The sequence below is a fragment of the Agrilus planipennis genome, unplaced genomic scaffold, assembly GCF_000699045.2.
Source record: "Agrilus planipennis isolate EAB-ADULT unplaced genomic scaffold, Apla_2.0 scaffold4, whole genome shotgun sequence".
NCBI classification, from domain to species: Eukaryota; Metazoa; Arthropoda; class Insecta; order Coleoptera; family Buprestidae; genus Agrilus; species Agrilus planipennis.
The window spans coordinates 2,940,271-2,956,251 of record NW_020442463.1 but is presented as its reverse complement, the minus strand read 5'-3'; the positions used below and the strand labels follow the sequence as shown (position 1 = coordinate 2,956,251).

The following is a 15,981-nucleotide window of genomic DNA, read 5'->3' as shown; positions in this document are numbered from 1 at the left end:
AAGGCCCTCTTCAGCCTGCTTTCAGGAATCGTGGGAATGGGTGGGTGGTGGTTCGGGTGAGAAAGATGAGACGGACGAAATGAAGACAGAAGAGAATGAAAGATTATCTGTGGAATATTACTACCTCAGCATTTGTCTAAGTGATCCAAGGAAACCACAGAAAAACTTGGACCAAGGCAGACGGACTCGGAAACGGAACGTATTTATAGTGAGAATCCGCCTTAATCTGCCCCTGGCGTAGGGCGGCTGAGAGCCTTAAACCGCACCTGTGTATATTTGCTGACATTTGAATTTGATTGGTATGTGAGTCCTGGCGGTTGAAAGAATGTTCGAATTTGGTTGGTTGACAAATTATCCGTACGTATGGGGACAATGCGATAAATGGGAGCGATTGCGTGCACAGACCAGCACAGGGGAATCCACGGTTTATCGTTGCAGAGATAAGTGAGGTGCTATAAAATAAAAGAACGACATAAAAAATAAAATAGTTCACGACTTTCGAAATAGTTGTACACAGTATTACTTCAAGGAAAAAACATTTATTGTTTGTTCTTTAAGGTACGTTTATTTCTTAATGTTTTTATCATAAATAATCGAACAGTAGTCGTTAAATACACTTACCAGTTTCATAACCAGGTAAATGTGAAATATACATTATACATACCTACATACGTCTATTAGATATTAGAAATAATTTTATAAAGCAACCGTATATAATGTTTTTGTAATATCAAGAATATTTACATTAATTCATTGTTACAGTTTGTTTTACTTAATTAAAAATTGATTGTATTGTATTAGCCGAACCAGCTTTTTTAGCTCGTAAAAACGTAATCATTTTAGTTCAGGCAATATAGGCGAATGAGTGGGAAAAATTATTCGGATTAAATTTTTTTACGCAGTTTTGTTCGGAAGATTCTTCTGAATACTGCGATATAAGTTGCCACTGGTAGGGTATTGTTTAAATCACGATTGTTTCAATAAATGGCAAAAAACAACTTTTTTGGCCGAAACAATTTTTTTATATTCTTTGGTTTAATCTCGATAAAAAAGGTCTGAAGTTTCTCTTTGTAGGTTAATATCTTCCGAGGAGTTATGAATTTTTGAGTCTGAATTGGAATATACATGAAAATCGTAATTTTTTGTTGCAAAAAATTATTAAAAAGTCTGTTTCTTTTTAGAAGCTGATATTTTATATATATTTAATAAACCATATTCAAAAAATTGCATCAAAGAAATTTTTCTTTTTTCTATTAAAAGATTTTTTATTACGTATATACACATTTCCACTGACTACGTACTGTCTGCTGTCTTTCTTCCACTCGCGCATCTTATGTTAGCGCCTTGCAGCCAACATGCGTTTTAAATAATTAAATTATAAAATCATTTAATAGAAAGAAAAGAAATTTCGTTGATGCAATTTATTAAATACTAGTGACCCGCCCCAGCTTCGCACGGGTGCAACGCTGATACTAAATATATTTTTGTTTTGTTTAGATTATTATCGAAAAAGGGAAATCTTCAAAAGATACCCACTGAACATACTAAATATACTACAGAATGTCTTTTTATACAACATTCACAGCTTTTTGTCATTAGACAATACAAACCGGCCGGTACCGCCGCAACCGCTATGTCCCTGCATTTTTAATCTGTAATATTTTCGAAAATATTCATTTAAATTACATGCTGTAAAGGGCCATATTGATCTATATTAAATGCACAATGTATTGAAGGTATTTAATTGGATAAGAATTAATGCTGTTTTGCCTACAATTTCTTCGTAAATAAGTCATTATTTCTCATAAAAAGTAAAGGATAAAAATGGTTATTGTGAATTATCCCTAAGAGATAGACATATACCTTCGCCGACTTTTTTGTAGACCCTTTTACGATGTACAATATTGTAGTACATTATTCTGATCTATCTCGTAGGGTTCAGCCAGCGTTTGCAATGTAAGCGCAAAAAAATGTGTTTATTTACATATCATTAGAAACCTCTAAAATTATCAGTATTTCTCTACTATATTATGCATGTATTATACATATAAACCTTCCTCTTGAATCACTCTATCTTTTAAAAAAACCCGCATCAAAATCCGTTGCGTAGTTTTAAAGATTTAAGCATACATAGGGACAGACAGCGGGAAAGCGACTTTGTTTTGTACTATGTAGTGATACATAAAATATTAGCCTCTATAAAACATATTTTTTAATGACTTTTTTGAAACAGAAAATAGTAATTTTCATGTACATTCAGGCTTTCAAAAATTCATAACTCGGAAAATATTATCTTTACAAAAAAAATAGACCTTTTTTATCAAGATTAAACCAAAGAATATAAAAAAAATATTCTGGCTAAACGAAGTTGTTGTTTTGCCATTTGTTTAAACAAACGTGATTTAAACATTACCCGACCGGATGATAATCTAGGTATATCATTGTATTCAGGAGAATCTTCCGAACAAAACTCCGTAAAAAATTTACCGCCCATAGTACCTGGACTATTATAAGATAATCGGTGTAAAAAACAAATAATAATAAGTGACTTGAAATTTAGTAACTTGTAATATATATTTGAAAGAAATCTTAATAGAGTAGAACCTTGATAACTTAAACCTCGATAGCGTAATAACCTCAATAAATTTTTTAAAAAATTTTGTGTTCCCTTCCCCTCGGAGTCCAAAACTTCTATTACTTAAAATAAAAACCCTCTATAACTTAAACGAATAATTTGGGCATCGCACCTCAGTAAGCAGTGAAAAGTGGTTTGAATAGGGAGAAAGTCTTGTATGTAAAGGACGACGAATTGCTGAATTTCCTAATTTAGAAAAATGCTTGTTGTTTACATGATTAGACAGTGTAGAAATAAAAGCATTAGTGTGAGTGGATCTATACTAAAGGAAAAAGCTGAAAAGTTTGCTAAGTCACTGGAAATCCATAATTTGAAAGCTTAAACTTGAACCCTTACTAAGTAAAAACCTCAATGTCTGAAATGATTTTACGTTTCCCTTGGTCTTTATCTTATCGAGGTTCTACTGTATAATCTAAATTTACCATAACGTAACCGCATAGGCAGGTAATTACCTAACTTGTTATATTAATTTTTCGACAACCTTGTGAGTGAGAGTAAGTGGCATCAAATTAGCAAATTATAAAAATAACACAGATACACGGAATTGATTTTAATCTTTCCAGATATCGATTAATATTTTTTTTGTTATCCTTGACAGGGTTCTGGTTATGTGTTAATCCACTTATATTTTCACACCTTGTTTATTTCAATTTTGTAAATACGTTATTATTTGATCGATAAGATAAATAGTCTGCAGTAATTGCTACATTTATGAGTAAATGAGAAGCCGTGATTGAGAAATTATAAAACTGAGGGTGACACCTTGGATATCGAAACACGTTTAATTTTCTAAAGGTTTTATGGAATTTTGGGGGCTTAACTGTTACGCTCCACAGCACTCAGTTATATTTTGTGTAACATTATTCGTTTATGTTATATGTATTTATAGCTTTATCACCATGGCGATTACTAAAGAAAAACTACTTCGGAAATATCTGCTTACAGTTTAGACGGCTAGTATTTAAAATTCTGACAATGAAATAATTATCCAATGCAGTTTTGATCCAACAATTCTCAATGAGTAGCTATGTAAATACATACAGAGTGTTCAATTTGAAAAAATTTCTTACGATTGTTTGAAGTTGACCAAATCCGTCATTAATTGTCTAACACCCTGTATGTAATTAACACACTGAAAGTATTGTAATGTTCGTGGGTTAAAAAAAAATAACTTTTAAGAAGAAAAGTATTTATTTGCACTAATTACTATTAAACTTGAAAACACTATTAAATTATTACTAAACTTCGGTAATTATTCTATTTATTTACACTACTGTTACTATTCACTGTTCTATTTATTTTACTTCTATCACTGTCAATTTATCTCTTGATTCACCTCTGCAACGGTCCATTTATTTCTACTCCACTTCGGCGATCGTCTCTTCCTTTTTATACTCCCTTGCCTCCTTTCGGGAACATTCTCCAGCCGTCCAGAGAAGTCTCGTTTTATTTGAACGGTCTAATTGCTTTACCGGAACGCAGGTACGACATACACGTTTAGAGATACGGCGTACATGAAGAAAAGCGCCCGCGGCTAGTCGGCGAATCGATAAGCCACTCACACACACGTATGCCCGATCGGACACAATCACGCTCGTGATCGCTACAGTATGAACGGGAAGCTCGTGCATATCTCTTCTACAAATATTTTATATACATACTTGAATTCTTCGTTAAATTTAGATGTCACTGACGACCTTTTTTGAAAGGGAATAAATTCTGTTTGAAAATATTTCGATTAAACTTATATTTGGCAAGAATGAGCAAACTTTTTAAGCCATTTTTCCCGAAAACAAAATACTTCAATATTGCAGCTACTTTTCGTGTATGGTCCCATATTTTGAAATTGTGAAAAATTCTTTCTTCTTTCGATTACGTCCATATACAATAACAGTAATGTCATTTAAAACCTTTGTGCTATTATTGATCATTCTGTTTCGACATGTTGGACGCGGAAATTATAGCAGTTTAAATTGCAGGAAAATGTACCAAACATATGAATTACCCGACAGACATTTTTTTTTAAATCGACTAAAAATAAGGAACTTCCGTGGTATCAAAGGGTAAATGATATATTATCCAGTTAATAATACGTTTGTTTCAATTGATCTGTCTGCAGAAAATCATTATTCAGAATGTCAGACTTAATTTTTAATCAATTAAAAAATTTTGATTTATATCTAGCTCTATGTAACTACGATGGGAATGGGAATGACAAAATGTATAAGTACCTGCAATGGACCCTTAATGTTCTGTAAAATAATATAAGTAATTGTCGACCATTCAGAAATATATCGACTTGTACAAATAACTCGACAACTTTTTACTTTCAGAAAAACTATTACGAAAGATAAAGTTAATGTTATTAAAAGTGCTGTGTAATTAGTAATGTCTCCACTTAACCTACAACCAGAGAAAAGTACCTATTTATCATTTCCCTAATAAGTGAACTCTTATAGCACACTTACGATTAAACAATAAATAATACAATACTTAACTACATAGTATAGAACAAAGTCGCTTCCCGCTGTCTGTCTGTCCATATTTATATTTATATCTTCAAAACTACGCAACTGATTTTGATGCGTTTTGTTTTTAATAGATAGAGTGATTCAAGAGGAAGGTTTGTATGTATAATACATGCATAATATAGTAGAGAAACACTGATAATTTTAGAGGTTTGTAATGTGATGTCGTAAATAAACACATTTTTTTGCGCTTACATTGCAAACGCTGGCTGAACCCTACGAGATAGATCAAAATAATGTACTACAGTATTGTACACCTTAAAAAGGTCTACAAAAAAGTCCGCGATGGTATATGTTTATCTCTAAGGGATAACCACAATAACCAGTTTTTATCGGATAATACCTAGTTCCCTCCCATATACCTGTTTTTAATTAGGGTTAAAATTTTTGATATGTCGAATTCCCTCCTAATTATACATCAATTGCCTCCCAACGGCGGCGGACCTTGAGTGCTAATTACCACTATAAAGTGATAAAGAGTTGTTTAAATAATACAGCCTCACATCACATATTATTTCATATATTATAGACACCACAATAACAATTATAATTTTATCGGACTACCCTTCTATTGGTCAAATACAAGACAAACTAAAACTAATAAAGTTTTTTCTGGATGATTGCATCAAAAAGCTAGACGCATATGAATTTCTAAACATTGAATTTGTTAAGGTAGTGNAGAGCTCTCCTCTGATTTGTCTCGTACTGTCCCGCCCTTTTATTTGATTTCTGGAGTTTTTCTTAATTGGTGATTAGAAAGAAAGAACGAGGAAACATAAATATTACATAATAAGTTCATAAGTCGGTTACGTGGATTCGACTCCACGTGGACAATTTCCGAGAATTCTAATTATTACTTGACATTTATAACGGTTATAGTTGTCAATCAAGTCTACATAGAGTGTTTTCAGGAATCGGACTGTATTAAATATAATAGTATTAGGTTTGTCAAAATCGTAGCTGTCAATCAACTCCACGTGGACTATTTTCGGAGATCGGGACATCTTACTATTATTGTATTACGTATGTAGCAACCGTAGCGGCCATCGCTGCTCCACGCGTGATCTGTACGTGGATCAGACGATGATCCGGTATCAATATATTGCTAGATTATTTATTATACCTTTTAAAAGTAAGTGGAAGAGGAAAAGTTTAAGAACCACGATATTAGAAAAAGATTTTTAAATATTTAGTGGCTGTAGGAGGCATAACAATTTCAAATGTAAATGAATGTTATAATAAGTCTCAGATTATTATAGGCGCGACAAGGGAGACAGATTAAAAAATGAATGCCACAGACTAAATTAACCATAAATTAAAAAAAAAGTTTTATTTTTTTAGTTTATGTTAAATATCAACAATATTCTTTTTACAATGCGTTTTGCTCTTTTCTTATCTGGAGATCATTGTACCTGTCATATTCTGCAGTAATTACTTTTTTCATTTAAAAGGCATTCAATTATGTGTTTATTATCTTTTTGTGGTCAATATGTACGTATTTATTTTAACAAAACAGTTCTCTTGCGGTTTGCTTAAACCACAGACCGAAGTAGCTTATTCGAGCTTTTTGCATTTTTACCGTACTGTTACGAGAGACTGGTCATTTTTTAAAGAATATAATGCACCCATTCAAAAAATGATGTAAAGTTAATAATTAATTTCAAATTTTATTAGTATAAGTTTTTTTTATTATTGAAGCGGAATAGGTATACCACTCTTGTAAAATATCCTTCTTCTGTATACAAAAAAAAAATACAACGTGTAATTATACAACACGCTACTGAAGTGAAACTTCTTCAAATACAAACATACCGGAATAGGGGTGTTAAGTGCTAGTAATTATCTCTATTTTATACAATTATTTTAATTCGAAAACTTTTCCGTTTAGTGAGATTTAGTATTGTTAATTACTTTGATTACATTTCAAGTTTCTAAATTTCTTTGTTCCTTTGTTAAATTCAACTTTATAACACTACTTCAAATATTTCTTCAAACATTTTAGATCATAAATTCCTTCCTTTTATTGAGATTTAGTATTGTTAATTACTTTCATTACATTTCAAGTTTCTAAATTTCTTTGTTCCTTTGTTAAGTTCAACTTTATAACACTACTTCAAACATTTCTTCAAGCATTTTAGGTCATAAATTCCTTCCTTTTATTTCATTGTCATACAGACAAAATGTACGTGATAAATTCAATAATTCCTGGTAGTATAAATGTTAGTTAGCTCTTTGATACCTGTTTCTAGAACTTTTCTATATCTGGTTGTACTCAACACCCTTTCGTATATGACGGAAATTCCTATATTTATCCACCACCATATCTTTCATTTAGACTCCACCCCCTTTCTTAGTTGTTCTCTAGTTTTTAAGTAAGTTTAATTTTGTTAGTTAGTATGTAAGAAACATTCTCATTAAACGCATCAACTCAAATTCGCTACTAGTTTTATTTAAAACATTCTAGTAGAACGGTAGTTCAGTAACGCAACTTCCGAGTGGTCTCCGGATAATTTTTTATCTCACGACTGCACAAAAACACCAATGTATAAAACAAAGGTCGTGGGTTCGATTCCCGGCGAGGGTGTGACAACAGTAACAAATTTTTCCTCATTAACTTGAGGTAAAATTGAAAATGAATTTTCACATTAATATTTTTGGAGAGGGACATTTTAATCCAGCCTTTGCAACAAAATATTGTTCGATTTCTTTTATCTAATCTGTATTTCCGCATTCGTATATTAATTGATTAATCAGTAGATATCTATTAAGGTTATTTTTACTTTGGCTGGCACCGACTCCAAAAATAACTGATTATAAATTGTAAATGTATATAAGTATCAATGATTTTGCCGATTTTTGTGTAATGCACTTTACTTTGACGTAATTAAAACATGATTTTTTACTTTTTAATTTAAGTTTGTACATGTAGGTGTAGTCTTGAAATCGGTTTTTGTTTTTTTTTTCCAAAAATTAACTTTGTTTTTTAATTTTTAGTATGTACTTATATATTGTTTTTTTATATTTTCAAAAACAAAATAAAATAATCATCAAAATCAATTCATATTGACGGAGTAATCGCGTAACAAATATAATCTCGTATCATTCTGTCAGTACTACTTATGAAGCATTTAGTAACATAACAAGGGCGTGTTCAAAACGCAGCGTAGTGCCAAGTGGAAACATGAAAACACAGAAAATTCTTTAAGGACTATGCCAATTTTGATCGCCTCAACTATAGATTGTTTACATTACGAGGGTGGATTGATAAGTTTCCGGCCTGACCAAGAAAAACAAGGTTTTTAAAAATTTTTTTTTTTATTTCCTCANATTTCATAACTGATATGTGTTTTCTTTCTGAAATTATTTTATCTTTAATTTACTGAAGTACTGAAGTGCACTATAAATATATATTTATTTTCGATAAATAAAATCGGTAAGTAGTCGTTAACTTAATTATCGGAGTTGATATGAACGGGAGGGAACTCGGCCAGTAGTAATTCGACATCTATATTTTAACTAAAACTACCTGCGGGAGGGAATTCGGCATCACCGTTTTTATCCTTTACTTTTTACGATAAATGATGGCTTATTTACGAAGCGATTTTAAGCAATACAACCATTCATTCTTATCCAATTAATTACCTTGAATAGAGTGTGCATTTAATATAGATCAATATGGCCCTTTACAGCATGTAATTTAAATGAATATTTTCGAAGATTTAAAATGCAAGGACATAGCGGTTGCAGCGGTACCTATAACACTTTATGATTAGTAGCGAGGAAAATAACAATTATTACCCGTGCGAAGCCGGGGCGAGTCGCTAGTATGTAATACAGTAGAACCTCGATAAAATAAAGACCAATGGAAACGTAAAATAATTTGAGTCATTGAGGTTTGTACTTACTAAGGATTTAAGTTTTAGTTTTAAAATTTCCAGTGACTTGGCAAACTCTTCACCTTTTTCCTTAAGTAAAGGTCCACTACCACTAATGTTTTTACATATTTCTACACTGTCTAAACCATGTAAACAACAAGCATTTTTCTAAATTAGGAAATTCAGCAATTCGTGACTTTCTCCCGATTCAAACCACTTTTCACTGCTTACTGAGGTGCGATGCCCAAATTATTCGTTTAAGCTATAGAGGGTTTTCATTTTAAGTAATAGAACTTTTGGACTCCGAGGAGAAGGGAACACAAAATTTTATGAATTTATAGAGGTTATTACGTTATTGAGGTTTAAGTTATCATGGTTCTATTGTATAGCAAATGCGGTAGGTGAATTAGTAATCAGAGTGACCCTAGAATAGTTTATCCTATCGAAGCCGGGACCATAAGGTATACGCGACAATGGTCTGACCACTAAACTACGAAAGAACTAGTGTATACTAATGTGTTTAGTCCTAATAATTATCTATATTTTATACAATTATTTTAATTCGAAAACTTTTCCGTTTAGTGAGATTTAGTATTGTTACATTTCAAGTTTCTAAATTTCTTTGTTCCTTTGTTAAATTCAACTTTATAACACTACTTCAAATATTTCTTNGGCTGAAACTATAGCTACAAGCTATCCAAGGATGGTACTATAGAATGTCACCTCAAGGTAGGCCTAGTGGCGTCATCTCTTGGTTAGGCCGGAAACTTATCAATCCACCCTCGTACATATAGTATGTATTCACTGTGTTGGGCCCATTACAACACTCCAAAGCAATTTATAGAGAGCAACATAAATTGCACCTTTACCATAAAAATAAATGAATTAATTAATCAAATAAAATAATGTTTTTATCAGGGCTAAATTTTAAAATACGTCACCGCTTACAAACATAACTCTAATTCTACTGGGTACCACCTTTTTTGTAAACGTATGTTTTTATCTTAGCTTTAAAATACATATATCGCTCTTCGGATCATTTTTAGCAAATAGTTTATGAACATATAGAAAAATGTAAGCAAATACATCTAATTTTTCGTTTATCTTTAAGAAATAAAATTTGTTTAATTGATACACTTGAAAAAATACAGCAGAATTGCAAGATATTGACTATGCGCACTAGTAAAATTTAATACTCTACAGAGCTTAAAAAAAAACAACTGAGGAGTGAGTATTTGGTTTTTTTTTATAAAGTGTATGTGATGTTTTCAACTAAGAATCATTTATAATATCTTTTTAGTATACATATTTGGTTTAATTCTCGTAAGAATAATCTTAATAATTTCAGTATTTTTTATCACTAATAATTTCTTTTTAGATTAATTAGACGAAATAATGGTTAAAGACACTCCGACTTTTAATACCACGCCTGCAGGAAGTTATCCGCCTCCTGGCTTTGCTCCACCTCTCCAAATGCACAGTAAGCACCTTTTTATAAAAAACAACTTTTAGTACAAAACTTAAAACAACTGTTTGTACTTTTGTAATGGATCCTGTTCTTCTTACCGTAAATAAGTGGAAAAAGTATACACTTGCTTTTGTAATAGTTTTATTTATTTAGACTACACTTAACAAGGTATACTCACACTGTTTCTGGTTAACGTTGAAATTTGATTGAATTGACAGAATTAGCAATCTTAGAACTTGTAGAATTGGCAGAACTAGTAAGAATTAGTAAGGTATTGAAAGATATTGACGGCTAGGTTTTTACTGACTGACTTTAATTTTAGCATAATTCATTATTTCGATATTATGTCTACGTGAATACCCTCAGCTGAGCTGCAATATTAATTTTGATAAATTGTATTTACTATAAGCGCGAAGTTTGACATATTCAAAATCAGAAAAACAATCTTTTAATTGTTTTTGTTTTATTTTTTTTTTTTGGTTAATAAATAACATTAAATTATTTAATGATTACTGACGTTAGATTAATTTAAATTTAAAAAAGTATTTATTTACCATTTTCACGTAAATGGCCCTGTGTCACTGTCAGACAATTTATTTGTTGTATTCTGCATTTCATTTAAAAAACAAAAATTTAAAAGAAAAATGTTACTAATAAATTTTTTTATACTCATGAAATCAACTACTTTGACGCGTCAGACTGGAAAATAGGAGAACTATCTCCATCAGACAATAAAAAAAGCTGATTTTGCTGCGTTCAAATATAAGATAGTGTGATAATCAGCTGGTTATTGATAATTTTTTTTATAGTCGTTTTTTTCGACATATTCGAGGTGTTGAACATTTTAAATGGTTTATATTATTTGTCAGAGAACATTATTTTAGCGTTTTGGTTGAAGTTTTTAGGATATCCAATTAAACAAATAAACAGTAGTTTTAATTTTTTTACATGTTTCGGAAAATTTAAAGGGAAAACGCTCCAAAATCATAAAAGTCATAGAGGAAATATGTGTCAGGCTAGGCCTAATGAAGACATATACAAAGTTNATCATCATCATCATCATCATAAGGTCATCAGTCCTAAGACTGGTTGGACACGTACCTCCACTCTTTCCTATCCTGAGCTAAACTTCGCATTTCCCTAAAACTAGAACTTGCCGATGTTTTTCCATTGGGCACTCTGGGCAAGTGCCCAGGGCCCCACGATCAACGGAGGCCCCCTATACAGTTCCTGTCAGATCCATTCGCCAACCATAAGCCGATAATTATTTTAAGAAAATTAATCAATAATTGCTGTTAGAATATTTACTTGCATAATCGCTTTTTGTGATTCTTCAAACATTTATATATTCTGGAATTGTATTATTTCCAATCGCTCTCCAAAGAGAAAAATACAGAATCTGACTACAAGGACTTGTCTCAAAGAATAAGACTTAGAAGTTCGCGCCAGACATTTTTTGATAACTGCACCGATAGTCCAACTAAGTTGGGAAGAGATATTAAAGTAGAAATATCTTACTTCCCATAAGTGATATCACAAGCGTGCATCTAAAACAACGATTGAGTTTTTGTTTTTCGTTTGAAAACTCCAAATCCAGAGAGAAAGTTGCAAATAATTTGCTGCTATAAAGATGTCAACGAGAAAGAGTTAAAAATAGAATGTCTGTATTTGGCAAAGTTTTGATAAAAAACCGAGTTTGAGACACATTTCCAAATGTAGAAATTGCATTGAGAATCTTTTTAAACATGATGGTAACTAACTATAGTGACGAATGCTCCTTCTTTAAACGGAAAAGAATAAAAAATAAGTTAAGACGAACAATGCTTCAAGAAAGATTGATCAGTCCATAGAATGGGATATGCTCAAAGAGAAAGAGTTTGAACAACCGGTTGACGATTTTGTATATCTGAAAACTAGAAGGGTGCCTTTTCAAAAAAAACAATTTTAAGTACCAACCTGAGAATGATATTAGAGTTACTACTTTAGAGTCATATTACAATTATCTATTCATTTATGTGAATGTAAAGAAACAAATAACAAACCAAAATAATTCTCTGTCAAAGCTGTAGGGGCCCCGGTAGGCTTATGTGCCCAGGGCCTCCAATAGGTTAAAGACGGCCCTGAATGTTTGTTCAATGACTGCCATTCAGAGTGTTGTTCCTTGTTACTAAATACATCATTATGTGAAATAATATATCAGTTAATAATAATAATTCGAATATAATGTATAAAAAATATATTAAAACACAGAGGTACATTACACTTTTTAAAGTACAACTTTAATGAATCTGTTTAATCGTGTGGGTATTGTATTTATAGATCCAACTGTTATAAGTGCGCCACCACAAAGTTCTTTTGGACCGGTTAGTAAGATGATGACATGTCCTTACTGCAACAGTCAGATCAGCACTAAAGTAGTTGCAAATGCTACAACGAAGACCCACTTAATTGCACTACTACTTTGTCTTTGCTTGTAAGTATTTAAATACTTTTTTTCGTAAAATGCGAGTTAAATATTAAAAATATCATTGGTAAAGGCCTAGATGATGGACCCCACCCCCGAAGGGGGTGAGGGGGATCGAAACAGGAGGTCTCCCCCACCACTGTACCATAAAAAGTTCGTGGCGGTCTCACCCCCATAAAAAGTTATGGGGGTTCAAAGTTAATAAATATGCCAATTTTTATACATTTCTAGGCATGTAAATATTTATATAGTCATTCTTAAACAATATTCAAAGGTAAAACTAATGAAAAATACATAAAAATATTGAGAAAGTTATATAAAACATTATTTAAATATCTTTATCAATAGGGTAGGTTAGGTTAGGTTAGGTTATCGGGTTTTGTTCAAGTGACCACCCTCTTTCGATCCCCCACCTCCAACCGCTTGAAAATAATTATTTTATTGAATTTTATTTGAATTATAGTGTATGAAAATTAACATAACTTTTTATGCGGTGAGACCGCCACGAACTTTTTATGGTAGAGTGGTGGGGGAGACCTCTTTTCATCGTCTAAACCTTTACCATATCATTTTTATAATATCCATTACATTTTAATTGATTAATCAACCTTGGCAATACAAAAACAACTTTTGTTATTGTTGAAAGTAAAATTAAAACCACTAAGGTTTCCAAATCGATTTTACATGTTCAATACCCTTTTGGAATAATTTCCAATAAGTACCTACCTATAAACAGATTAAGGGTAGAGGGGACAAAGGGTATATGCACCACTCCTCTAGACGATCGAAAATTTGAGTAAGGGTAATATTGGGCCGCTACAATTGCTTATCGGTTTAGTTTTAAATTAATATCTACCTTCAATTTTCTGTGTTGGCGAACGTAGCCGAAAAGGGTTTTCATCTCTGAACAAGTGATGCATCATTGTTGTTTAAACAATTAGGTCAAAAAATCCGATTTTATTCCGGAAAGGCATCGTAACTCTGCCAAAGAGGTACGTCATTACTTTTTAAACGATTAAATCAGAAAATCCGATTTTATTTCAAAAAGTCTTGTTATCTAGGAAAGGGTGGTAAGCAGGCGCAAACTCAGGGGGTTTTTGAGGTTTCTAACCCCCCCCCCCCGAAACGTATGAGAAAGTTGCACATTTTTATTTTATATTTTATTTTTCATAATTATTTGTAACTTTTAAAATATATTTTTGATTAGAATGAGTCTAAATTGTTTATATACAACTATGAAGAGAATATACATTGAAAGAGCTTTGTAGAATTTATACCTGTGTGAAGAAATTCGTCAGTTAAAAATTGAAAATAATAGTAAAATACTTAAAACTTTTTCAGTGTTGTTATCAGCGACAAGGTCATTTTCTAAATGTAAACGTTTTTATTATTACGTTTATGTTTTTTAATTTAAATATATTCTAAACTTATTTTTGCTATGTTCAATATTTTTTCCAATTTTCCAATTTTGCATTCACCCCTCAGTAAAAGCTGTTTTTTTCCCTCAATTACCTACCTCTACATTTATGTGTAGGCATTTCATATCAGTATCGGTATTTATCCATCTACAATATTCTTTCCAATTTTTTTTTCATGATCAATATTTCGTCATAAAATTTAAAAATCAAATTTTGATGTGTACTGCAATTCTAAAATACACAGTAGGTACCTTTTTTTAAATATTTTTATGATAACCTCTCTTGTAAATATTTTCTGCGTTCGCGTCTGGTGGTACGACATTGTTTTTTAGACAATTAGGTCAAAAAAGGAAGATACTGTATTTTTTAAAAACAATTAAAAAGTTAAAAAATGTAAAAACAATCAAATGCGGATGGGAATGACTAATACAAATAAGAAAATAGTACGATTATAAGTATAAATAATAGCGCTGTTTAATTACATGTAGGTAAAATGAGGAGTAGATATATATAGATGTACGTACAATGCGACATGTCCTTTTTTTGTCAAAACAAGATTTTGATGGTAAACGCTTCTACGTAAATATATCTGTCTGTCATTAATTTCCTGAGATCAAAATACGACACTTCAGCCAGTTAAGTGCAAAATTGGATATCCTTGAAATTGCCTACAAATTGAATTCTTATGTGATTTGATATCTGTAAAATTAAGGAAGTTACGGCTAAAAAACTATCGTGTTATTACAAATTTCATAGTAAGAGGTTATTCTTATAGGTTCATACGTTGCAATAAAGTATAAAAATTATTATTAACAAAAAGGGGATTTTAATCAAATAATAAATGCACCATCAAAAAATTTGAAACACTTGAAACTAATTTTTTTGTTAGTTGAAGCACTTGAATTACTCATAATTTACATATCGGTATATGAAAGAAAGGTTATTGTACATGCTGAAATATTATTTTATCGAAGTATTGCTTAAATGTATTGTTGTTCAATTTTTTGTTAAAACGGGTTGTTCTCATTCCCATAAAAAATGCTCTCATGAGAAACATATAACAAAATATATTGAAATTACAGAAGCTGATCTCAGAACGAGGTTGACGAGGTAGTTTCTTTCGCGTGTTATGTCTGACTAATAATTGCCAATATTCCCGTACCCCACACTTCCTGAACAATAGTGCTGTTTTTATTTTCACACGGCACACAAGTAGGAACTTCCCCGAAACACATACATAAAGTATAAAGCTGTTCACTCAACGAGACTAAACAACTCTTGAGGCCGTCTGCAAAATCCGATACGTTAATTTTGTGCCGACGATCTCAAATGTGCACAATGTTTATTAAAGTCGGCGCTGCCAGAAAGGATTCTAAAGCAAAATTCGCTATTGCTATCGTCGTCCACTGGACTACCTATTAGACGTGTCGCGGTTTAAAAAAATTTGCAAACGTAAAGAATCGAATTCCTATTGTTGTATCCCGCGACTATGTCGCGTTCTTAAATTGGGCTGTACACGCTCACTTCCAAGCAAGTAAACCAGTACACACTTTTTGAGAACAACTTTATTCCTTATTACTTACACTTAATTTA

At 31.7% G+C, this 15,981-nt stretch overlaps 1 protein-coding gene across 1 annotated transcript in view; it reads left to right on the top strand.

Moving 5' to 3' along the window:
* The first annotated feature begins 393 nt into the window (after nucleotides 1-393).
* The window catches only part of LOC112906544 (lipopolysaccharide-induced tumor necrosis factor-alpha factor homolog), a 34,434-nt gene continuing 18,846 nt past the window's right edge, over nucleotides 394-15,981 (top strand). Inside the window, exons 1-3 of the mRNA XM_025980844.1 lie at nucleotides 394-558; nucleotides 10,417-10,518; nucleotides 12,826-12,979. Coding sequence (XP_025836629.1) covers nucleotides 10,434-10,518; nucleotides 12,826-12,979 — 239 coding nt within the window. The 5' untranslated portion in view covers nucleotides 394-558; nucleotides 10,417-10,433. The remainder of the gene's footprint in view (nucleotides 559-10,416; nucleotides 10,519-12,825; nucleotides 12,980-15,981) is intronic.